This window comes from Podarcis vaucheri, assembly GCF_965113315.1.
Source record: "Podarcis vaucheri genome assembly, chromosome: 2".
In the NCBI taxonomy this organism is placed as follows: Eukaryota; Metazoa; Chordata; class Lepidosauria; order Squamata; family Lacertidae; genus Podarcis; species Podarcis vaucheri.
The window spans coordinates 37,408,299-37,434,854 of record NC_138760.1 but is presented as its reverse complement, the minus strand read 5'-3'; the positions used below and the strand labels follow the sequence as shown (position 1 = coordinate 37,434,854).

Genomic DNA, 26,556 nt, shown 5'->3' with positions numbered 1-26,556 from the left:
CCTACCGCTCCTCTTGCAACTGGAGCCTTAGTGTGTGAACTCGCCACTGGCAGAGGTAATAATAATAATAATAATAATAATAATAATAATAATAATAATAATATTTACACCCCGCCCATCTGGCTGGGTTTCCCCAGCCACTCTGGGCGGCTTCCAATAGAACACTAAAATACAAAAACCTATTAAACATTAAAAGCTTCCCTAAACAGGGCTGCCTTCAGATGTCTTCTAAAAGTCTGGTAATTATTTTTCTCATTGACATCTGGTTGGGGAGGAGGCGGCTGCGCATCAAAAACAGCAGCAGTAGAAAAGAGAAGGTGGCGTCTGATGTTAAGCACAAGGTCTGAACTCGCTCCGGGATGACTGTGGGCAGGATTCATGCGCTACAGGGGTTAGACTAGATGAGACTTGGGGGTCCCTTCCAACGCTATGATTCACAAATGAACCAGGAAGGCAAGCAGGGAGCCACTACTTAGCAGGCATTGCCGCGCAACACAGCGGGTGCTTTTTCCTTGGAACCTATGCAGCAAAGCGCGTCTTACAGCAGCTCAACGCGCTTCCACAGCTGATCTGCAAAACCTGCTCAGCGAGGCACGCGCGCCCCACCTATTGCCACGGGGTTTTGCACGGCTGCGCCGGCGCGCGCGGAACACTGAGCCCGTGCGCCGAGCCTTGCGCATGCGTCCGGGGACCCGGGCTTTCCTTCCTCTCCCGCACCCTTCCATCGGCGTGTGTGGGCGTGGTTCTACGCTGCCTAATTGGTCCCCCCTCCCCGAGCCCCGCCTGGGGGGGAGGAGAGAGGGGAGGAGCTGCCGCCGCCGCCAGCCGGGCTGTTAGAGGAAAAGTCGTTGCCGTGGAGACGGGAACGCTGCGGGCGGCGCGCGCGCGCCTGCTTTTGCGGGGAAAGTAGCGGTTCCCGCGGGTAGCGAGAGCTGGAGGGAGCCTGGGCATGATGAACAAGCCGGGAAAGAAGGACTCGCGCACCAGTAAAACGCCCCCCGGTAGGAAAGGGAATAATAATAATAATACTCAGCCCATCTGGCTGGGTTTCCCAGCCGCCTTGGGAAGGAAGCCGCCTTGCATTAAGCTCGTCATGAAGAGAGCATTTAATTTAAAAACAAAAGGTGCCCACAGGAGGAGGGCGCTCTAGAGCCATTTTTCATACCATGGCGAAGGATGGAGGCAGGGGTGCGAAACTTGAATAAAATAGGGGGGTGGCGGGGCAGGTAAGCCCCACCCTGCATAATCGATCACATAACATGGCGCGCACACACCATTTGGCAGTGCCCATCAACTTTGCCGGGGTGGGGGGCTCGGCCCCTTCAAATATTTTATTGGGGGCCTCGAAGTTGGATTCTGTGGGACGGAGGGGATGGGGCATGGGGCATGGGGGCTTATAGCTGGTATTTTATCCTCTAAGAGACTGGTATTGAACGTTTAGGAACTTCCGTCTCTGATCTTAGAAGTTGCATACAGTGGTACCTCGGGTTACATACGCTTCAGGGTTACAGACTCCACTAACCCAGAAATAGTACCTCGGGTTAAGAACTTTGCTTCAGGATGAGAACAGAAATCGTGCTCCGGGCAGTGTGGTGGCAGCAGGAGGCCCCATTAGCTAAAGTGGTGCTTCAGGTTAAGAACAGTTTCAGGTTAAGAACAGACCTCTGGAATGAATTAAGTTCTTAACCCGAGGTACCACTGTATTCAAGCAACATAGGAAGTTAGTTACCTTCCCGTTGTTGACCCGTAATGACAGGCAGTCAGGGGTACAAACAGCTGAACATGGAGTTGCCAGGGATTAAACCTGGGCCTTATGCACTATAACCTTCATTATCGTTGCACTTTTCTATAAGTTCTACAGGTTCCAGGATTAAGTGTTTGCTCAAACTACGCCCCTTTCAGCTGAGCCATATCCTGGCAAAAGCTCCAGAGTTCTCAGTCCTGGGATCACCATCTTCACAGAGGCAGAAAGTGGCAACAAAAGGGTGGTAGAGTCAAGCACAGTAAGAGAACAGGGTGCTGATTCTCCTGTGAGAGATCTTAACCGGGGTGTGTGTCTGCAAAGTGAGTGTGGGGCCATCATTCAGTGGCCTTTCAGTTGGCGGTTACAGTAATTTCTGACAGTAGAATGAAAGTCCTTCTGCACTTTGTGTCGAATTAATTTACAGAATTCGCTGCCACAAGAAGTGGCAATGATCACTGGCTTGGTTGGCTTTAAAAGGGGAGTAAACCAATGTGCAGAGGATAGGTCTGTGGCAGAAGTGTGTGGCTTCCATCAGGTCTCTGTGTAGAAAGAGATGTAATAAGGCATAAACTTTCCTGTAAGGAAGCACAGAAATTCAGTGCTTAAATGTGTCATATGGTACATGTTTTTGTACAGGAGAGCTGCAAAAAGCATGGCGGGTTGACACAAGGAACCCCTTCTTTTCTGTGATTGTCCTGAGATGTTGGAATGCTTTGCCCTAGGAAATGCGGCTGGATATGAATCCGTGGATTAAATTACCTGCCTTGTTTTGAAGCTATAAGCCATAGTTTCTGGGTTTGTCCATAACAGGAAGCTGCTGGTTAAGTGCTGGGTCCTGGTTTGTTCCAGGCACAGGCAAATTCCAGCCCTCCAGATGTTTGGGACTACAATTCCCATCATCCCTGACCACTTGTCCTGTTAGCTAGGGATGATGGGAATTGTAGTTCCAAACATCTGGAGGGTGGAGTTTACTTATGCCTGGTTCAGCCGCTCATGCAAAGGGAGAATTGAAGTGGCCAGGAAGAGTCTTGCAACATCCCACATACAACTCATGCATATTCTTGGCTTGTTGGGTAGGAGTGTGACCTGTATCTGGATTGAAGCCAGAATGTTGTATGATTCCAATATACACTAGGGATGGAGCAATGCTTTTTCTTTGCCCTGTGATTCTACCGAACTTTAAACAATGTTTTCAAATTGATGAGTGAAATGGAATTTTTGTAGAAAACGAAGGAATTGTGTTTCAGAAAAGAAGAGGCAAAAAACATATGAGCAGCCTTCCTCTCCGGTTCAAGAAGAGCCGGAACCTGTGAGCTTTGTATTGCAAGGAGATGAAATCCAGGCTCTAGCCATCAAGTTGGAAGACTTGGAAAAGGTGGGTATAGGATGTCAGCAGTCTTTGTGGAAGGCTAGGGTAGCTTCCTAGTGGTGCAGGAATCAAACTGCTAGCACATTAGTGAAGCCAAGCAGGGTCTGGTGTGGTTTCGAATTGGATGCAGAACTGTGTGTTGAGATTCTTGCATTGCATGGTGTTGGACTACAATACCCTAAGGTCCTTTCCAACTCTACAATTCCTTCTTTGTTTTTCTCTCCTAAGAATTTCATTTACCACCTGAACGTGTAAAAATGTTGCCATGGATCCCAGTTTCATGTTTCACTCTAGTGATGATTTCATTGGGGCTGTGTTTTGTTTCGGTAGCTCCGTACTGCACAACTGCCTCAAGAAGAGAAAGAGAAAGAGAAAGAGAAAGAGAAAATTCCTGTGACCAAGAAGTACCTCATTCGCAAATCCAAGCCCCAAGAAGTTGGGAAGAAGGCATATTTCCTGGTTGCTTATCCAACTACTTCAGATGAAACCAAGAAATCACTGCAATATTCTGGTATAGTCAATCTTCAGTTTTTATTCCAGAGTGACCTATGCTAGTTATTGGAAATTCCTGAATAGTTGTTGGAAGTTTTGGTTTTTTTAAAAAAATATCTCTGAGGTTTGACCTATACAATGGGTCTGATCTATGATTTATTGTTTTGCTGTCTTTGTTGTAGGTCTAGAAGAACCGGTTGTTGATAATTTTGGATATATCCTCCCCCATAGCATATTAGGAACTCTCCAGGAATTCAAGCAAGAAGCTACAAAAAGAGGACAGGATCAGGTTGGTTTCAGCTGATGTATGTAGTATTATTTTGCGGGTTGATTGAGCAGGCATCCCTCAAGGACCTTTTTATGCCAGCAGAACCATGTAGCTGTTTAAACTTTCTAAGCCTGCCATTTTACTGGTGATTTTGTCTGACTTCCTCCGTTATATATATAGAGAGAGAGACAGACAGACCTACTTTTATCCAATGCAGCACTAAGTAAGCATCTCATCAGAGCAAAGATATATGCTTTTGGAACAGGATGTTCTCATTCTGTCCCATGTGTCTCACACCTTCCTCAAATCTGCTCTGGAGGGTTAGGGGAAACCTCCAGAACAGATTTAGAGGTTGAATAGGAGGGTGGGGAGTCCTGTAAAGGGACCCCTGACCATTAGGTCCAGCCGTGGCCGACTCTGGGGTTGCGGCGCTCATCTCACTTTATTGGCTGAGGGAGCCAGTGTACAGCTTCTGGGTCATGTGGCCAGCATGACTAAGCCGCTTCTGGTGAACCAGAGCAGCGCACGGAAACGCCGTTTACCTTCCCGCCGGAGCGGTACCTATTTATCTACTTGCACTTTGATGTGCTTTCGAACTGCTAGGTTGGCAGGAGCAGGGACCGAGTAACGGGAGCTCACCTCATCGCGGTGATTCGAACCGCCGACTTTCTGATTGGCAAGTCCTAGGCTCTGTGGTTTAACCCACAGCACCACCCGGGTCCCTACCAAGTTCTTAGGAGCTTTCTATTCCGGTTTGGCTCTTGTGTGTCCTTTGGCTGGTGCCAGCCTCCATTTCATCGTGGTATCTCCCTGTTCTCCATTCACGTGATCTGTGAATTCTGACCCTCTGGGAGCTACACATTCAGGATGCCTCAGGAGAGCTCACCCTGTCGCGGGGATTCGAATCGCCGACCATCTGATTGGCAAGCCCTAGGCTCTGTGGTTTAACCCACAGCGCCACTCACATCCCGGGGAGTCCTGTTACACAAGCTTAAAACCTAGCACAGATGGGACACTTTTAGATTGGATACAAGTCATGAATACCTTTTTGCATGCCCAGAACAAAAAAAAGGCAGGGGAAGGACTCATTGAGGTGAGCCACATCACTCACCTACTGCTGCTCCAGATACATTCCATCAGGCTTTGCCCGCTGGTGCAGATGATAAGTGGCAGAATGGCAATGATGGTAGAGAATGGGACTCTTAATCTCACGGTCATGGGTTTGAACCCCACATTGGGCAAAAGATTCCTGCATTGCAGGGGGTTAGACTGGATCCTCCTTGTGGTCCCTTACAATTCTATAATTTTTTTATTTAAAAAATAATAATTAAAAAATTCTTAGATGATGATGATGATGATAATAATTTATTTGTAGCCCGCCCATCTGGCTGGGTTTCGCCAGCTACTCTGGGCGGCTTCCAACAAAGATTTAAAATGCATTAAAATGTCACACATAAAAAACTTCCCTAAAGAGGGCTGCCTTCAGACGTCTTCTAAATGTCAGGTAGTTGTTTATCTCTTTGACATCTGGTGGGAGGGCATTGTCTCTCTTTTCAAGTTGTGTTTTCTGCAGATCAGTTACATTTGTTGTGAGACATTAGTGTTGCATGCAGTATTAGGTTGGGAAGGAAAGAAGGGGAGGGGGGAATGGTGGGTGGGGTGGGGTGGCAATTCTTCTATTCTTCTGCTCAGTGTATGTGTGGGGTTTCATGTGAGCGTCACTTGTGTGGGTTCTCTTTCTATTTGCTTGTTCGATTTCCTTGGTGGAGAGAGGCTGGGGGCTGTCTAGGGTGCGGTTGGTTGCCTTTGGTTGGCTGTAGTGAGATTTGTTTAGTTGTGTGAGATGGTGGGTTTTTGGGTCAGGTTAGCCATATTGATTTGTTTGCTGTCACCGGATTCTGGTTGTTGTCTTCCTGGGCTCTGTACGTGATAAAGGGGAACTATACCAGGATGAAGGTCAACTTTACAATTCTATGATCGTGACTGAAATCTGGGCTATAACAGGCCCAATAAAGATCCAGGAACATCTGGATGCGGCCAACCTGTTTGCAATATAAGGCTTCTGTCTGGAATGGCCTGGAGTTATGTGTTAATTAGTGATAAAGTTTGCAGTCACGCAAACTTTTAATGTGATAAATAAATAGTGGGTGCATTGCATGAGGTCAGTATCTTGCCTATTTGAGGGTTGTTGTTTTTTCGCTGTTGTGCCCTATACAGTGGTACCTCGGGTTACAGGCGCTTCAGGTTACAGACTCCGCTAACCCAGAAATAGTACCTTGGGTTAAGAACTTTGCTTCAAGATGAGAACAGAAATTGTGCGGCAGTGGTAGCAGAGGCCCCATTAGCTAAAGTGGTACCTCAGGTTAAGAACAGTTTCAGGTTAAGAACGGACCTCCAGAACAAATTAAGTTCTTAACCCAAGGTACCACTGTATGGGAATTAAAGCCTGAATCACTGTTTTTGTTTTTCCTCCCCCAGGTAGCAAGACTAGTTCCTGATGAATTACTTCATGGAGCGTCAATCCCACTTTTGGGGAGGTTCAGAGAGAAGCGCGAGGAAGAAAAGAAAAGCGCCCCGCCACCTTCGCAGCAGCACATGGCCCTTCAGAACTGGAACCGCAACATGATGCTCAGGAGGATGCAGCAGAAAAGGCTGTGTGGTAAATAAAATATTGCAGCAAGCGAGTTGCAGGCATTCCCAAATAAACCTAGATGCACCCATGTTAGTGATGGCGGCTGATGGCACTCACTCCAGTGCTGACAAGTGCCTTTTCTATCTTGGACTGGAGGGAAGGTTTTAAGTAAGGGAGACAGTGTGGTGTAGTGGGTAGAGGACTGGACTAGGAGCAAATTCCCACTCGGCCATCAAGCTCACTTTTGGGGCCGGACACTTTCTGTCAGCCTAACCTACCTCATGGACTTGTTGTGAGGATAAATTTGAGAGTTGGGCAGGGGGGAAAAGTAGAGATGTGCACGCCACCTTCTGAGCAACTTGGAGAAAAGGTGGGGTGTATATTCCGTAATTAATAATAAGTGATTGTAAGTGTGGAGCTATAACCCAGAGCATAGGGCACGTGCCATGTGGATTTCCTAGACCTCGGGGTAATTAATAATAATAATAATAATAATAATAATTTATTATTTATACCCCGCCCATCTGGCTGGGTTTCCCCAGCCACTCTGGGCGGATTCCAAAATAATATTAAAATACTGTGATACATCAAACATTAAAAGCTTCCCTAAACAGGGCTGCCTTCAGATGTCTTCTAAAAGGGACTGGCCTACAGCACGAGAACAACTGTCTGCCTGTTTGCTTTGTTTTTAGAATGTCTCCACAAATCGGAAAGCAGGCTGCTGATGAACTTTGCAGAGAGTTACAGAAAAATCCAGGAACAGCGTACTCTAATTGACCGCAGCCTCCCTTTTCTGTACCTCGGAAAGGTGACTGTTCTTGATAGCTTACTTCGAGGAGACTTGTGACAAATTCCACGTCTGCGTAGTTAAGCGTGTTGTGCACACGCACCCTCAAAGTACAGTGGTACCTCAGATTACATACGCTTCAGGTTACATACACTTCAGGTTACACATTCCGCTAACCCAAAAATAGTGCTTCAGGTTAAGAACTTTGCTTCAGGATGAGAACAGAAATTGGGCTCCGGTGGCACGGCAGCAGCAGGAGGCCCCATTAGCTAAAGTGGTGCTTCAGGTTAAGAACAGTTTCAGGTTAAGAATGGACCTCTGGAACAAATTAAGTACTTAACCCGAGGTACCACTGTATTCGGGGGTGGGGGGTGGAATGCAAGTTAGTCAGCTGGGCTTGAACCATTGCTTCAAATGCACCCCCACAAATGGTAAGATTAAGGTGTTGAATACGGATGTCGAAGGCAAATGTTTAGCTGTAGCAAACCTTTGCAGCAGCACGTGTGATTTCTCTGGAGCAAGGCAAACTATGAGCCTTGGGTCAAATAGCCAGACTAAGGCAAACGGTGGCTTAGCTCACGGCAAGTGCACCAAGGAGGGAGGAGAAAACAATACAGTCACAGCCTCCTCTCCAGGAACTTGCACGCTTGTACATTCATGTAAAGTCATGGTTTGGCTCAGCATTGCATGAGAACCTTGTTGTTACTTCTTAGCTTCAGATATGGTAAGATCGGCAGATGGGAAAGGCACAAGAACTCTGCAGTATTTTCTGTAACATAAACAAAAATAATTAACATTCAGTCAACATTTTATTTCTGTTTCAACATGCAAACATTAAGTCACCGTTTAGCTGTTTTTAATATCTACTTCATCAAATTTGTCATATGCCTTGGTGCCTTTTCATGTCACTGATTTTGAACTTCCGTTGGCTGTGTTGCTTTGAGTGTTTCTGTGTGTGATTTTTTAAAAAGTAAACTAGAAAAGCAGGGTCATAAATACAGAGATAATATCAAAGCAGGGTTGGATGGAGAGTAATTACAGATAACAAGAAGAGGTCAGGAGGTCACTTTGGTCATCCTTAAACCGAGCAGCTCTTCATAATCCTGAGTCGTATCCTTACCTTGTGTTCTTATTTCCCCCGCGTTGTACCCACATTTTATCCTGTGTCACAAAACTACAGTGGTGCCCCGCAAGACGAATGCCTCACAAGACAGAAAACCCGCTAGACGAAAGGGTTTTCCGTTTTTCAATGCGCTTCGCAGGACGAATTTCCCTATGGGCTTGCTTCGCAAGACGAAAATGTCTTGCGAGTCTTGAGATTTTTCTCTCGCTCCCCCCCTTTTTCTAAGCCGCTAAGCCTTTAATAGCCTTTTAGCAGCTAAGCCGCTAAGCCTTTAATAGCCGCTAAACCGCTAATAGCGCTAAGCCGCTAATAAGGTTGCTTCGCAAGACAAAGAAACCGCTAGACGAAGATACTCGCGGAACGGATTAATTTCGTCTTGCGAGGCACCACTGTAAACCAAAGCTATGTGACCTTTTGCTTTCTTTCCTAGGGCTTCAATGTAGGGACTGAATTCTGGAACCAGCCTGTGCTCATTGGAGATGAGGTCAATGGACTGGCGGTGACAATGGGCCAAAGTGATCTTGGCTTCCCAGAAGAAGTCACTCACATTGGCAAACCTCGCAGCATCTGGAAGGAGATGGGTGAGGCACCATGAGCCTATCAGGCTATCTGGGGGGGGGCAGGTTGCCTAGGATGACTTCAAAGGGGTAGAGTCATTTCCTGTTGCTTTGCTGCATATGTGATCTTGCAGTCATCTTGCATTTGGGCAGTGGTGCGGCATCCACCTGTGGCACTGTTTGCCGTCGGGCCCTAATAAGGACTACTGAGATGGTAAATACGAAATTTTTTTGGAGACCGCTTTTCTGCATTGATAGAATGTCCCAACTATTCCCAGCCAGGATTAATATTAAGCAGGTGTATGCAGGCAACAGAATAGAGCAGGCATAGGCAACCGTTGGCTCTCCAGATGTTTTGGACTACAATTCCCAAAACATCTGGAGGGCCAAAGGTTGCCTATGCCTGGAATAGTGCAACTCATACAGCACGTTGGCGACAAATATTCACACAGTTGTTCAAAAATAATTTTACACCATTTATCAAATATGTGCGAAAGAGACGGTTACTTACAAAGTGCCATGAAAACTTACAAACTAGCGGTACCTAAAATAAAGTGAACTTGCAATATCAGATTTTACTTGGTTCTTACAATTTCTTCACTCAGTTTTTCATTTTTTTCTTGTTTTTTAAATAAGTTCAAGAAGATTCAAGAAAAGGGTAAGTTCAACGTTGTTCCCGGTAGCTGTGAGGTGCTGATGAAGCAGCATATGAAGTAATAAATAAGACAGAATGCCAGCGTTCTATCCCTGTTTCGCCCTAGTAGTCCAAGAAATTGTCTCTTTGGCGGATAGCACACTCCCTGAGCACAGTTTTCTGGGCTTCTTCAGTTGTCTTGTGCCATTGATGCGTCTACTAGTGCTAAATATCTTTAAAGAGACAATTTCTTGGCTTAAGCATACAAGACTGAATAGCCAACCCCAACAAATTGGCCCCACTGGGGGCGAAACAGCAGCCTCTCAACTGCATGGACTGCCCTCCCCCCAAAGTCTGAAAGCAAAACCCGAATGCTAGATTCCTGTAGAGGAAAATGATCGCAGCATGCTGTTAGGTGCCACCACATCTGAGTGCTTCCCCCCCATTGCTGATTATCTCATATGAGGTTGTGCAGGGAGGGGTTGTGTGTTTGTACCCAGAAAAGCCATTGAAATCTCCAAGCTGCTTGGGAGCTAGATTTTCTGTTCAGATCAGCTTGAATCAGTCAGAAACTGCTATAGCTAAGCTCACAGCTTGGCATTCATGAGCACATTTTCTATTGAGAAACCTTAAAGCTCAGTGAGTGAATATATCTGTGGGTCACATTTGGGCGTTCCCCACAGGTACCAGACCTTCAAAATACCTCAGTTTCCATCGCACCTGGGAGAAGAGTCTCTTTCTGAAGCAGCGGCGAAACGAGTTAAAGGATATCTTAGAAAAGCTGGATTTTTACAACCCGGTATGGCGGCAATAATTTCAATGCGCAAGGCTGTTCATACAAGGCCAAAGTATAACTTCTCGGTAGCTTTCCCCTTGTTTGTAATGTAAATTGTGTTTGGATGTTCTGATTTTCCTTTTAAACAATAGAAACAAAGCCAACACAAATCACAGCACATTTTCTCCCCCTACCCCCTTTCCCTCGAGTTAAGGACCTGGATGGCCTGGAAGTTGTAAGCAAAAATCACCCATACACCAGTGTAACGGCAGAGAGTCTGTCCTCCTTAGCAGAAGAAGAAGAAGAAGAGGAAACTAGAGAATTTCCTGAAGAAAAACACTGGTTAGTAGTGTTTGGCTGAGGGCGGGTAGATGAGAGGCCTGGAACAAAGCCTGACTTTGTGAGGACAGCATGGTTTCTCCAAACCCGTATTTCCCATAAAACATTCATTCTGGGGCAGCAGGTATTTGCCCTCCAATTCTTCTATGCAACACCCTCCCCATTTTATTTTACTTTACCCATTCAGGCTCTGAAACCCAAAGTGAGTTGGGGCTTGGCTCTCCTCTTCTTCTGTTGATGACATGCCTTATATATCTCCATATTTGATTTAAAGTATGTACCCCTCCAGCAGTGGCCTGCACGCAACAATTCTTCATTTAAGAAAACTCTTTAAGTTAGTGAGTTTTTGGTCACTTTGGTTACCGATTGGAGACAAAAAAAAATTGACTAAATCTTGCTGAGCTACATAATTGACCTTGAATGATTTTCATTTTCATCATTATTTTATTTTTTTGCTGTATTTATTAGGGACCCATTAGCAAAGTACCCAGATGTGGTTTCAGCACCAGTGTTGGGCCCGTCTTTGAAGTTCTGCGAACAACCGGCTCGCTGGATCAACACCACTTCTGAAGAGGTGGGGGGGGGGCTTGTCGTGGTTGGCATCCGTCTGTCTTGGGAGTGCGCCTTTGGGGGTGAAGTCAAACCGTTGGAAGGGAACTGCTGCCTCCTGCATTGTTCTTGCTGCGTTTGCAGTACCAAAGGGACCTCTCCAGGGTGCAAGCCCTGGGCAGTGTGGATGGAGATCCTGGGCTGCCCAGGCGGCAAGACCCCTCCCTCAGCCTCGCTGATGTGGTCCAAAGCAAAGGAAAGCAATACATTTGACACCGGCTTGGCTGCAGGAGTTGCCAGAGGAAGCGTAAAAAGATGCCATCCAGCTGCCTTAAGGACTCCACTCTGGATTTGTGTTGGGCTTATTCCTTAGCCTTTTCTTCTCCCAAAGATGTCCCGCAAAGCAGTGAGCAGTTTACTCCCAAAGCCTTTCTCACGAATGAGTACAGTCTCAAGACAGTGGAGGTTTAGGGTCAGAGTTTTCCTTCTCCTAGATCAGGGGTCAGCAAACTTTTTCAGCAGGGGGCTGGTCCACTGTCCCTCAGACCTTGTGGGGGGCCGGACTATATATATATATATATTTTTTGGGGGGGGGGGAATGAACGAATTCCTATGCCCCACAAATAATCCAGAGATGCATTTTAAATACAGTGGTACCTCAGGTTACATACGCTTCAGGTTACAGACTCCGCTAACCCAGAAATAGTAACTCGGGTTAAGAACTTTGCTTCAGGATAAGAACAGAAATCGTGCTCTGGCGGCGCAGCAGCAGCAGGAGGCCCCATTAGCTAAAGTGGTGTTTCAGGTTAAGAACGGACCTCCGGAACGAATTAAGTACTTAACCCGAGGTACCACTGTAAAAGCACACATTCTACTTCTGTAAAAACGCCACAAATAATCCAGAGGTGCATTTTAAATAAAAGGACACATGTTTTTACTCATGTAAAAACATGCTGATTCCTGGACCGTCTGAGAAGGCGATTGGGCCGGATCTGGCCCCCGGTCCTTAGTTTGCCTACCCATGTCCTAGATGGGCTGCCTTTCCAGGTTGATGAGCCCCATCTGCCCCTCAATTCCCTCTACAGCACATGCAGAAAACTGCCTTCTTGACCGTTGGCCCCGCTGTTGGTCTCATTCACTCAATCCACCTGCCTTCGCATGCAGGAGATACAAGAAGTCCCTAACTCACCAAGGGTTTAAGACCCATCGGCTACCCTCACCTGGTCTAGCTGACAGGTTTAAGCTGATTTCGGGCATGTGATCATTTGTTGCATGCTGACAGCTTCTAGGAGCCGGAGGTACAAGGGCACAAGGGCAGGAAAGAGGTAGGCTAGGTTTTTAAAATCGTCCCCAAATCCATGCTGCCCTCCAGATATTAGTGGCCTCCAACTCCCATCAGTCACAGCCTGCATGGCTAAGGGTGAGGGATGATGGGAGTTGTAGTGCACAATGTTTAAAGGGCACCTTGTTAGCCGCTCCTACTCTAGCCTTGTGTCTTGTTTCCATTCAGTTTGTAATCATGTAAGGGTACCTAATGATGCAACAAAAGCTGCCTTCCAAGGCAGATCCTTTCCATGTGCTTTGAAGAATGTTCAAAATGTTCATGGGTGTCACATTTTCTGGGTTTTTGTTTGCCGAAAGAGATGTAACAGAATCAGGAAGCAGCACTGGCTTTGGCCCTGAGCTGCTAAGGTTTTTTGGGGGGTAGGGCAGTGTGGTCATCCCAGGCAAACTTGACGATTTCTGGCATCCTTATGTTTTGTTTGCTTTCGGCCCAATAGGGTGAAGTTGGCATCGCTGCCCGGGTCACCTTTGAAATTCTAGTAGGTGAGAAAGCTGAATCTCTGCTCACTGTGAGCAATGACGGCACGGCTGCCATCTGGTATGATTGGCGAAGGCTGCCTCATCCCTTTAGCTTTCAAGAGAAAAAAAGGAAAGACATGCAGAATTTTTACTTCAACACCAGATCAGGTAGGTGATTCCTCCTCCTGTCCCCAGTCGACATTTGCAGCATCGATAAAAATGCCAAGTGCAGGCAGACAGGCAGGAGAACCTCCTTAGGAGGTTGAATTGAGCATAACAGTTCTGATCTCAAGTATAAGTTTGATCATCTTTGTGCCCTGGTGGTAGCTAGCAGGTCATCTTAGCTGCTTAAAGAGGAAGAGAGGCTGAGAGTGGAATTCAATGTTGTGATCTTATAGTCATTCCATCTGTGCAAACATGACTCCCCTACTTCCACTCCTCCCTGTGCACTATTCTAGGGTTTCTCCTAACCCACCCAGAGCTAATTTCTGGGAGTGGCTTCTGACTGTGCTTGTTAGGTGACTCCCGCCCTCCACCCATTCTATTTGCATGTGGTACTTCTGTGGCCGGGACGCGGGTGGCGCTGTGGGTTAAACCACAGGTCGGCGGTTCGAATCCCCGCGATGGCGTGAGCTCCTGTTGCTCAGTCCCTGCTCCTGCCAACCTAGCAGTCCGAAAGCACATCAAAGTGCAAGTAGATAAATAGGTACCGCTCTGGCGGGAAGGTAAATGGCGTTTCCGTGCGCTGCTCTGGTTCGCCAGAAGCGGCTTAGTCATGCTGGCCACATGACCCGGAAGCTGTACGCCGGCTCCCTCAGCCAATAAAGCGAGATGAGCGCCACAACCCAAGAGTCAGCCACGACTGGACCTAATGGTCAGGGGTCCCTTTACCTTTACTTCTGTGGCCAGGCATTGAGGCAAAGGGGATCCTCCTGGGTGCCAAATGAAGAAAAGCTGTTGGAGGTTGTAGAGTCACATGGGTGTGCGTCAACCAGATGGTTAGGATACTGACCATTTGTGCCTAGAGCCTAGTGTCAAAAGTTTGCAGTCGGTTGGATGTGTTTTGTCCAAGGCCAGGTCATTATGCACTGACTAAAGCGATTCTGCTGAACTCTGCCTAATACGTCCCGGTCCAAGGAGCATGATATGTATAAGACAAAATTAAGAGGAAGGCTGACACCAGAGGATGAAGATTATATGCAGTATCCTGGCAAAAGGCCACCTAATAAACTGAAATCATTGTCTTCCTTCTATTCCTCCTTGGGCCATTTCGCACACTACACAACGACAAAGGCACACTTAGTGGCGCCTCTACATGAAATAGGGGGCTGTGGTCCATCCTTGAGGACTCTTGCTTGTTGATAGATGGGGATATGAATCTGAAGATATGTGAATGAAAACTAAAGCAATGTGTCAAGTGGCTGTCAGAGGAGTTTCCTTGCCAGTGGAAACTGCAATGCATCCCTGTTCCCTTCTGTTCCTGTTAGGCGTTATCCTACCTAGAGAAACCAGGAAGTTTTCTTTCATCTTCAAGGCGATTAATGCAGGCATCTTCACAGAATCCTGGGAGTTTGGCACTCGTCCTGTGTTGTTAGGAGGTGCTATGTTGCAAGTGACCCTGTGGGGAATTGCTGTGTATGAAGATATATCAGCTGATCTCAGGAACGAGATAGAGGTAATCAAACAGGGGCTACGAACATTGTGGGTTATCGGGTGCTCTAAGGTTAGATGTCTTTTGTGAGATGAGTAGGCTTGAGCACACATTCTGTTTGCTCATGGGGAAAGATACCTTCCTTGTCATGGTCACACGGATGAAAGAATGCCATCGGGGATTTCCTTAGAGCAGGGTTGGTTAGCCTGTGACCCTCCAGGTGTTGCTGGAAACTACGGCTCCCATCATTCCTGACCATTGGCCATATTGGCTGGTCCTGAGGGAAGTTGAGTCCATCACCACCAAGTCCTTCACTGTCACTGAAAGATTCAGGACTATGCCTCTCTTCCGTAGTGTACAGTTTGCATGCAAGCCTGCAGTTCTCACGTGTTACCCTGGATCTTTTGACATTAAGACTTGATTGCGCTCCAGATTTTGGCACCCCCAGAGTTAAAAAAAAGCGCACTTTATTGTCTCGGGGGAGAGTGAAGGGCTGGGCTTGCCTGATGGGCTTGCCTGAGAGGAAGGGGTCTTCAGCTCTTGTCTCTTCAGTATCCATAAGCTTCCTGGTTGCTGAGGTGAAAAGCATCAACTTTTGCCCAACTTGGGCTTAAAAATTAAAAACAAGAACAAAGACTTCCAATCCTGTCAGGAAAGGTTTGTCCTCAATCTCTTGAGAAGTGGTTTCTAAAAATACATCTTCATTCTGCCCTCCAGTTTGGTGGGGGAGAAATAGATCAAGCTATCTTTGGGGCTTTTCTGGAAGGAACCTCAGACCATTGAAACTTCTTGATTAGTTAAGGTGTGGAGGTAGGAGCAGCAAGGAAGGAGTGACATTTTAGGTGATCTTATCTTGGCTTAACACTCCCAAGAGGAGATTACATTTACAAGTGATAAGAGAAGGTGGCAAAGATCTGCAGTGAAGGGGACAGTGATCAATGGGCAAAGCATGAGCAGTTGCAACTCAGCTTGCTGGTGTTCCTTGGCTGACTATAATGGACCGTTCCCTTTTTGCCTCTCCAGGCCAAAGCAGAACTTCCAGCCAGGACCAGGGAGACCAGAGTTTAAACCTCCAGTCATTCATGAAGCCCATTAGGTGACCTTGGGCCACTCACACTTTTACAGTGACATTGTGAGGCTGGCTGGGCAGAGATGCTGAAATAGAAGGGAGGGAGAGAAACAGTCTCCCCATAGCCCTTGTTCATCTGGGCAGCGGCAGAGGGCAGGGTTTCCTTCCTCTTTGCTTCTGCCGCCCTGAGGCGACATTGCATGTTTATGTATTTATCACTCCGTGTGCCTCAGCAACAGGAATGTGCATACCCAAACTTCCATGTGCTTTTCTCGGAAATCGCAGGAAGAGCTAGAAGCCCGGGAAGTTGCTGTCATAGTGGAAGAGAATCTGAAGGACCTGCTTGATCGAATCCGTGTGCCAGAGCGACCACGGTCTCCTCACGATGCGTATGTCACAGAGGAAGAGCTATTCCACAGAATGAACCCAGAGGTATCTTTCTGCTTTGGAGTGAGAGGGTGCTGTTGGTTTTTTATGGGTCAGGATGTCAGGAATTAGCTTTAGGGTTCATGCGCTGCACTCCTGTCTCTATTTAGAAGCGTGTGCCACAGAGTTGCATGGTACTTACTCCTATCTAAGTGTATACAGGACTGTTGGCTTAGTCACTGAGGCCTGGAGGATGGGGTTCAATGTTACAGTGGTACCTCAGGTTACATATGCTTCAGGTTAAAGACTCCGCTAACCCAGAAATAGTGCTTTGGGTTAAGAACTTTGCTTCAGGATGAGAACAGACATCGTGCTCTGGCGGCGCGGGGGCAGCAGGAGGCCCCATCAGCTAAAGTGGTGCTTTAGGTTAAGAACAGTTTCAGGTTAACTACGGACCTCCGGAACGAATTAAGTACTTAACCTGAGGTACCACTGTACTTTAAAAACTGAGACTGACTCACTTTTCACAACATTCCTTATTGAGGAACATTTGTATTTCTGTTGCCTAATGGCTAGAAGGAAGAGTTTTGAACTTTGAAGGGATTGTGGACTTTAGTGACACAGTCCCCCTCCCTTAAGAGGAGCTGTAGCTGCTGTTTCCAGAACTTAGCCAGCATACTCTCAGTCTGTTAATCATGAGAATCTTAAATCTCGGGGTTATGCTTTCGAGCCCCACGTTGGGCAAAAGATTCCTGCATCGCAAGGGGTCCCTTCCAGCTCTACAATTCTGTGATTCTATACTGCTCCTGTCAGGTGATTTCAGGGAAGAAGCTAGGCCAAGATGTTGTTTAACAAAGGAACAGCTTTATTGTAAGAGAACATGATTCACTGCCACAGAGCCACCTATAGTTGAAGCAGCAATCGTTAACTCTACATCACAACTCCCATGGCAGATCTGGGAGCCATTTTTTATTTATTTATATTGGGCTGGCATATCAAGTTCTATCCTAAAATGGGATTTCTACATCATGGAATCTATCAGAATCTGTTTAAGTATGTTAATATCATAGCGTATTTAATCCTTCCTTACTGTCCTTATCTTCTGAATACCAGTTGTTGGGCCTTTCAAGTAGGGAAGGTGCTCTTGTTTTGGGGTCCTGCTTGTTGGGGTTCCCACAAGCATCTGGTTGGCTACGGTGAGAAGAGAGTGATGGACCAGAGGGGCTTTTCTTACGTGCTTCCCTTATCTTCTCTCGCTTTCAGTTGTACTACCAGCACCAAGTGGTAAAGGAGCTGTATGAGCTGTGGAATAAACTCATGAATCCTCCTCCATACGAGGAGGAGATGAGGAAAAGCATCACTACCCAAGAAGAAGCCTCTCTACCCAAGAGTGGTGGGGAGTCTCGGCAGAAGAGTCCCGACGAATTGCCCCGTAAGAGTGTGTCCCCAGATGATACTTCGGTGAGGAAGTCCATGGTGGAGGATCTGGCTGGCGAGCTGAGTAGGTCTGATGTGGAGGACGTCAACCGAATGGAGGACATCAACCGAGTGGAGTGGAATCTGTCCATCTTTGATTTCAAACAGGTGCTTGATTCGGGTGTTCCTTACTTCTCCTGGCTCTGCCCTGTTCCTAGAAAGCCTCGGCCTTGTTATCAACATATCCAAACTTTTCGTTTATTGAAGGCAGCTAGATTGAAAGAAGAATCAGTGTCTAGGACTTGAGACACTGGAATGTGGTGTGTACAAACATGCTGTCTTAAGATGCTTGCACGAGTAACCCCGGAAGAGCAATGCATTGTTAGTTTTATTTCCCAGCGATTGTCTTTATTTTCCAAGCCAGCTTCCAGAGATCCAGCCCACTTCCAGTGCTATTATCTTCATTAGAAACTCAAATGCAAATATGGCTTTTCATATGTTTAGTCCCATGTCATTTTTTTAAGGTGGATGCCAAAAGGGAGAATCCCTGTATCCAGCAAATGCAGATCTTGTGGTTCAGTCATTCAGTAAAGGGATGCGGGTGGTGCTGTGGTCTAAACCACTGAGTCTCATAGGCGCCGACTCCATGGGGCTTGAGGGGGCTCGAGCCCCCTCAAAAAAAATTTTGGGGGGGCTCAGCCCCCCCAATAATGTCGGGCGGGCACCCTTCCAGCAGAGCGCCGCCGCCGCCCCCCGCCTCCTCCTCACCTGCTCCTTCGCCAGCCAGCCAGCCAGCCGCGCGCCCTAATCGGAGGCACTGCCGGAAATCCCGCGAGAACAGGGGAATCCCGACTGGCCACACCTCCCAGCCAGCCAATCGGCTGGCTGGGGGGCGTGGCTTACCCTATTTAGGGCCGGAGCCACTTTATTTGCATATTCATGAGCTTATTTATTATTCATGAGCTTTCCCGGGCCCCCCCCCCAATATTTTTTCTAAGTCCGCGTCCCTGCTGAGTCTCTTGGGCTTGCTGATCATAAGGTTGGTGGTTCGAATCCCTGCAACGGGGTTAGCTCCCATTGCTCTGTCCTAGCTCCTGCCAACCTGGCAGTTCAAAAGCCCGCCACTGCAAGTAGATCAGTACCGCTGTGGCGGGGAAGGTAAGCGGCCTTTCTGTGCACTCTAATTTCCGTCACGTTGTTCTGTTGCACCAGAAGTGGATTAGTCCTGCTGGCCACATGACCCGGAAAGCTGTCTGTAGACAAACGCCAGCTCCCTCGGCCTGAAAGCGAGATGAGCGCTGCAACCCCATAGTCACCTTTAACTGGACTTAACCATCCAGGGGTCCTTTCCCTTGGACAGGGGGAGTGTTGGAGGTGTGGAAGCATTACAAGGCTGAGACCAGCTATTAACTTTCACAGAGGCTGCTAGAGGTGGGGCAACTCTTTTTCCAAATTTTTCATTCTACTGGGCATGGTGATCTTGGTCTGGCCGTGGATAGCCAGGAACATGTTACTAAACCGAGAAATGTTGGCTGTGATTTCTCTCTCGTTAGACTTTGCTGACAATCCCTGAGGAAGAGGAACGAGAAGCTGCCCTGGCCCAGCTCAATAAAGCAGCCTTGGAGCTTTGTTATCCACCAGTGATGCCTCAGACAGATCTCCTTTACCAAATATGGTATGTTGTGGGTGCTTGCAAAGCAGGGATGGGGGACCCTGTGGCCCTTGACATGTTGCTGAAATCCAACTCCCATCAACCCCAACTAGCATGGCCAGTGGCAAGGGAGAAGGGGAGCTGGAGTTCAGCAACATCTGGAAGGTCAAAGGCTGCCCACAACTGCTGTAAAGGATTGATTTTGTCCACCAGACACCTTACGCTAGCTGATTGGTAACATTGTCAGCCAAATTAGAATTGATCAGGGGTCTGGAAACCAAGCCATATGAGGAACGGTTGAAGGAACTGTGTGTGTTAACCTGGAAAAGAGAAGACTGAGAGGAGGTACAATAGCCATCTTCAAATATCTCAAGAACTGTCACACAGAAGAGGGAACAAGCTTGGGAGGGTAGGACATGAACCAATGGCTTCAAGTTACAAGAAAGGAGATTCCAACTAAACATAAGAAGACCTTTCTGACAGTAAGAGCTGCTCTACAATGGAACGTTCTCCTTCAGGAGGTTGTGGACTCTCCTTCCTTGGATGTCTTTAAGCAGAGGTGGTACGGCCATCTGCCATGGATGCTTTAGCTGAGATTCCTGCATTGCAGGGGGTTGGACTAGATGACCCATGGGGTCCCCCAATTCTACGATTCTGTTATCCCCTCCAGAAGCAAACCCAAATGCTATGTAGAGTAGAGAAGAAGCTGGGGCTCCCAACAGGTGGGTTGATCCATGTTAAGAGGAGGAAAGGTATTTGGGGGTGCTGGGTGGCTCACAGTTGTCTTCGTTCTTAAGCCAATTTTAGATGCAGTTGGGTTTGTTTATTTATTCCACAGTCCCTTCTTCCAAGGAGTTCAGGGAAGCATGTATTGCTCTTCTCCTTCCTCCATTTCCCGCCCCTTGCAACAACCTTCTTGATCGGCCTGACAGATGGTGACTGGCCCCAGGTCATTGACTTGAGCTGGGTAGTTAGTTGGACCGAGCTGATGGTAGTTGGAATGTGACAACACTTGGAGCTTCCTTTTCCTGCCTTGTCACGTTAACATGGGCCAGCTCCTGCTAGTTTCAGGCTGCCTTTGGTTCTGAAGGTGGAGAAAAACCATTGAAAAACAGGTAGCAATGTTCTGTTGCTTTCTCAGGCCCTCCTCCTCCTCAGACTTAAATTAGTTCCTTTTTCATGGCAGTTTCCAGTTGTGGCGTGAAGTGATCGATGGTCTGGTGAGCCGTTCGCTGGTGCTCAGGTCGCTGCTTGGTATGCCTGAGAAGGATACTTACGTAGAAATTGTTCCAGAGGAAGTAGGTGAGCTATTGTGTCATCAAAGGGGATCTTTCTGTGGAACTTGGCAGAATCTGGAGAGGCCAGGAGTGCAGCCTGCCAATCCAGCTATGTAGTTAATGACCTCATCACGCTAGGATGTTAGGATGGAATGCGAGTGGCGCTGTGGTCTAAACCACTGAGCCTCTTGGGCTTGCTGATCAGAAGGTTGGTGGTTTGAATCCTCACAACTGTTGCTCTGTCCCAGCTCCTGTCAACCTAGCAGTTCGAAAGCATGGCAGTGCAAGTAGATAAGCAGGTACCGGTGCGGCGGGAATGTAAATGGTGTTTCCATGCGCTCTGGCTTTTAACCGTCCAGGCCTCCTTTACCCTTTACCTTTTACCATGCTAGGTTGTTATGCCAGTGTTGTTGTTGTTGTCATTAAGTTCATTTCTTTCTTTCTTTTGAATATATTTTTATTGAACAGTTTTAGCAATAACTATTTACATTCCCCCCCTTTGCCCCCTCCCCTGCTCCCTCCCCCCCCCCGGACTTCCCTCAGCTCCCCTCCCTGGTTTCTTTGCACATATTATCCTCTGCATATTATAAAATTGTACATATCGTTGCCTTATCTATCATATATTCAACTGATAAATTTGTGGATGTTTATTCAAAACCTGCCAAGGAGTCTAAGTTGTTTTGTTGTCTTTTTAGATAATTTGTAAAAAGATCCCATTCTTCCTTGAAGTCATGATTGTCCTTATTACGCAGTTTGTATGTCAGCTTAGCCAATTCCGCATAGCTCATCAATTTTTCTTGCCACTGTTCTTTCATTGGGATTTCCTCATTCTTCCATCCTTGTGCTAACAAGACACTTGCCGCTGTTGTAGCATACATAAATACATTCTTTGGGTTTTTTTGGCAGGTCTTGTCCTACAATCCCTAACAAAAATGCTTCAGGTTTCTTTATAAATGTTATTTTAAACATTTTAAAAAATTCATTGTATATCATTTCCCAAAAAAATTTAACTTCTACATTCCCACCACATAAGATAAAAAGTGCCTTCTTTTTCTTTACATTTCCAGCATGTGTTCGACCCGGTTTTGTACATTTTTGCTATTTGTACTGGTGTGATATACCATCTGTACATCATTTTCATATAAGTAGTTTTCTTTCAAAAGAGAACAATCTGTAAATTTCAGATCTACTTCCCACAATTTCTCCCCGTCCTCAAGTTGTATATTATGACCTATATCTTGTGCCCATTTGATCATAACTGATTTGACCTTCCCATTCTAGCAGAATACTATATGCTTTCTCCAGCAGCTTCACTTCTTCTTCTATAACTTCCTTTTGAAATCTGGAAGTTGTGTAACTAAACCCTTTTTTGTTATCTTCTTTATAATTGTCTATAATGCAGCCAATTCTGAAAATGGTCTTTAATTTCCTCATAATCTTTTAACTTCCATTTCCCTTCTTGATCTCTCAATAACTCTCTATATGTAGGCTACTTCCCTTTTTTGCCAAGCGGTTTGAGCAATGAAGCTTCAATTGATGATAACCACCAGGGTGTTTTTTGTTCTATTAAATCTTTGTACCTCTCCCACACCCTCATTAGCTATCTCTTGATTGTATGATTGTAGAATCCTTTATGCACTTTTCTTTTCCCGGTCATTAAATTCATTTCTATGATGCTTTATATTTTTAAGAAAAACATCTCAGAGTTGTTTGCAACCTACATCAAATCAAATGAAACCATCAAATATTGCTGAAGAAAGTAAAATATAAAGTATACATTATATATATATGTGTGTGTGTGTGTGTGTGTGTGTGTGTATATATATATATATATATATATATATATATATATATATATATATATGTATGTTACCAGATTTGAATCTGGGGACACTTTTGAACTTCAATGGATTTTGAATGGGGACTGATTTGTAAATCTGGGGACTGTCCCTGGGAAACAGGGACATCTGGTAACCTATATGTGTGTGTGTGTGTGAAATTTCAAGAGAAAAAGGAAAAATTTCCACATATACACTTCAATACATTGTTTTGTTTTATTGACTTCCCATCCCCTTTTCCATGGTGATTTTATTTTCTCTCCTTTTACTACACCCTATCTTCTATCTCTTATAACAAAACAATATTATAGTAAGTCCTATTTTTTTCTGTTCCTCATGCTTCAAATCCTGCTTGCAAGTTCATCATACTATAATATTTCTTTAAATAATAATAATTGTATTTCCCAGCCTTTTGACTAAGATCAAGTGTAGTATCTGTTCTTAAAAAACAGATACTACACTTGATCTTAGTCAAAAGGCCGGGAAATATTATTATTTAAAGAAACATTATAGTATATATTATACTATATAGTATAGTATATATTCAAAGCAGCATAATTAACAGGAAGCTAAAAGTTTAGTATGAATGAGCAACCAAGTGGGCTCTTGGAGAGGAGATTGCAGCTGTTTTGTTCCTCTCCGGTTGTTTTGCTGCTGAACTAAGCCATGGTTTGTTGTAGTGCATCATCTGAACTTGGGTTTAGCGTTCTCCAAATAAATCACAAGTAGGTCAGCTCAGCAGCAAAACGACCAGGGAGGAGCAAAGCCTTTGCAGCTCAGCTCCAGAAACCTGCATGTTTGTGTGCTCATGCTAAGCCATGGTTTGGTTTAGGGTGATGTGCAAATGATGTTTGTTGAACAGGATGTCAAATGGTCCTGACTTTTCAGAGCTTGGTACTAGTTACCTGGCAAAAAAAAAGTAGATGGCGGTGACTGGTGAAATAATGGAAAGTTGTCAGTTCTAGTCTAAAGAGGGTTCAGTTTAGCAGAACTGCTCTGTTTTCTGCGCAGTTGAGTTGAAGCCAGTTGCCATGAAGACAGGGAAAGAGGACCGGAAACTTCAGAAAGAAGACAAGAAGGCTGCAAAGGAAAAAGACAAAGAAAAAGCGAAAGCGGCCAAAGAGGTACATAGCTGGACTCTTGTAAGGTACGAATGCTGGAAACGAAGGACTTGGTTCCGAGGAAGTATTTGAAAAGGATTTTGGAGCTTCTGAACAGAGCTGCCTCTTTGCTGTAAAAGGGCGGTTTCCTTCGGATGTGCAACTTGCTGGGAAATATACATGAGAAGACGTTCATGTGACATATGTCCTCAGCTTGCTCCGAGCTCTCTCTATAGTCTATATCATACCTGTGTTTTTTCTAAACAGGAACGTCCAAAAAGCATGAAAGCCAAATTGAAAGAAGAGAGAAAATCAAGAGGTTCCACAAAGGAGACAAAGGAGTCTGTCTCTGCGTCACAGGAAGCTACAGGATCAGAGGCCCAAGAAGCTCACCAAGAACAAGTGGACCCAATCCTGCAGGAAAAGTACCATGAGAAACTTTATGTCGAAGTAAGTCGATGTGCCCAGCATTGTCACCTTTTGTCCATTTCCTTACCGCTTTAGCTAAAGTTCTGAACCCTGTTATTTGTAGGTATGTACTGTTAATGCGGGTGGCACTGTGGTCTAAACCACAGAGCCTTGGCCTTGCTGATCAGAAGGTTGGCGGTTTGAATCCCCGCGACGGGGTTAGCTCCCAATGCTCGGTCCCAGCTCCTGCCAACCTAGCAGTTCAAAAGCACATCAAAGTGCAAGTGGATAAATAGGAGCACTCTGGTGGGAAGGTAAACGGTGTTTCCGTGTGCTGCTCTGGTTTGTCATGCTGGCCACAGGACCCAGAAAAACTGTCTGTGGACAAACGCTGGCTCCCTCAGCCAGTAAAGCTAGATGAGCGCTGCAATGCCAGAGTCCTCCACGACGGGACTTAACGGTCAGGGGTCCCTTTACCTTTACTGTTAAAACTAGTGGGCTTTGCTTCTGAACAAATGTGCCTAGGATGAGGCTGCTTATCATCTTCTCCCAGTTGCTTTTTCATTTTGTGCCATCTTTTCAACATACGGCAATTGATGTCAGGCTTAGAACTTGCTGTGCATTTGTGACAGACAGGCAACTGTTTAATCCGGGCTCCTGAGATGAAAGTTAAAACTTCTCTATAATGAGTCCTTCATGCATGCATTGCTTTTGAAATGGGTACCTTCTCCGCAAGTTCAGAGTGACTTTTTCATTTGCTTCCTCAAGCTGATCTAGCAGAGTTATCTTCTGTGATAACACAGAGGCCAGGTATTAGGGAGAAATAGCATCTCCTGCAGTCCTGAAACACGAATCGATTCTCCCCACTGACTTCTTCTCAGTGCTCAGACTTGAGACTTGATAGACTGATGGAATAATTACACTTTTTGTCTCCTAATAGCATAGGGCTAGGCAGCAAAGAAATTTGGGTAGGGCTGCTATTCCGGAATAAACTCAGCCAGAACCATAACATTTTAATACAATCTATGGCCTTTTAAACTGGGGGGCAATTGTTTTTGTTTGTTTTTATATTCTAAATGAAGGGTGGTATAGAAATTTAATAATAAAAATACAGTCATACCTTGGATCCCGAACGCTCTGGAACTCGGATGTTTTGGCTCCTGAACGCCCCAAACCCGGAAGTAAGTGTTCCGGTTTGCAAACGTTCTTTGGAACCTGAACATCCACGGGTTCTGATTGGCTGCAAGAGCTTGAGAGACTCCTGCCTGACATCCTGGAGAGTTGCCGCCGGTTGGTTTAGACAGAACTGAGCTAGATAGGCTAATGATCTGATAAGGCAGCTTCCTCTGTTCCTAAAATCCTACCCATGTCTACTGAGCCACACTTGAGTATGCAGTGGGCAAGTGTGCATTTCATGGCCATCTAATTCCTGCCACTTCTCACCCCTGATCTTAGCTTAGAAGGGCAGGCTAGGCCAGCACCTGAGGGCCATTCCAGGATCTCCCAGGACAGCCAGCAGGCACGATAAACTAGCCAAAAGGATATACGGGGTTGCATCTTCTTCAGCTCAGCAGGTCAGACATGAGAGAGAAAACGTGGGGCCGAGAGTGCTTCCCAAAATTTTATGAAGCACTTAACCTGTTGAAATGACAATTCTCCCCTGCCTCTTAAATGCACAGTCCTCTTTTGCACCTGTGTGAGGCAAGGTTTCAGCCTTTCCTCAGCCCACTGAAAAGAAAGATTGGCAGCAGGTTACAGCACAGTCCTAATGTCTACGCCGAAGTCCTGTTCAATTCAGTGGGCCTTATTCCCAAGTTTGGTGAGGCTAGGACTACAGCTTTACATGTACCCCAAATAGTATATGTTTATATCATGGATAGGCAAACTAAGGCACAGGGGCTGCATCCGGCCCAATCGCCTTCTAAATCCAGCCTGTGGATGGTCCAGGAATCAGCATGTTTTTACATGAGTAGAATGTGTCCTTTTATTTAAAATGCATCTCTGGGTTATTTGTGGGGCATAGGAATTCCTTTATCCCCCCCCCCAAAAAAAAATATAGTCCATCCGCCCACAAGGTCTGAGGGACAGTGGACCGGTCCCTTGCTGAAAAAGTTCACTGACCCTTGGTTTATATGTTTGTAGCTTCCTCAGCCATTACACTAATGGAACAAAGAGGCTTTAGGAGCTGTTGGGATTGCTCCAATTTGTCACTGATGATGGAATTCTGCAGCAGTAATATAGAGGGTTATCCTCAGTTGCAGTTGGTCATTAAGGCTGCAGTCCTACACCTATGTATCTGAAAGCAAGCCCCACAGAGCATTCAGTGGGGCATACTTCTGAACAGACATATAATGTACAGGGTTGCTCTGTTAAAGGCTGAAAAATGCCTCTCTCACACACAGAGAATGTTTGTTATGGGATGCCTGCACACACACAAAAAACACCTGAGAAAAACCATACTTGACTGTCTGTTCATGTGTACCTTTCTACTGGGACTTTGCTGTCCACACTTTTGTCCTGAAAGTTTTTTTGACTCCTGTTCTTAGGTTTATGGACTGCTGGATTCAATGGTGAGCAAAATGCTTTCCCTCTTTGAAGTGCTGAAGAACGATCCCTTAGAAAAGAAGAACAAACCACCTTTTGTCTAAATACTACTGATTTCATAATGAAATGATGATAATAATAATAATAATAAACCTTGTTTATAT

At 45.9% G+C, this 26,556-nt stretch overlaps 1 protein-coding gene across 1 annotated transcript; it reads left to right on the top strand.

The window, feature by feature from the left end:
* Positions 1-820: 820 nt before the first annotated feature.
* On the top strand, positions 821-26,556 carry MYCBPAP (MYCBP associated protein). Its single transcript, XM_082211036.1, has 19 exons — positions 821-1,001; positions 2,992-3,119; positions 3,444-3,624; positions 3,788-3,894; positions 6,352-6,532; positions 7,198-7,313; positions 8,846-8,996; positions 10,290-10,405; positions 10,596-10,723; positions 11,189-11,294; positions 13,051-13,240; positions 14,560-14,747; positions 16,078-16,224; positions 17,422-17,742; positions 19,128-19,249; positions 20,412-20,527; positions 23,352-23,464; positions 23,708-23,890; positions 26,395-26,556. Exons 1-19 carry the CDS (start codon positions 950-952, stop codon positions 26,494-26,496), a joined length of 2,748 nt encoding a protein of 915 aa, XP_082067162.1. The 5' UTR covers positions 821-949; the 3' UTR covers positions 26,497-26,556.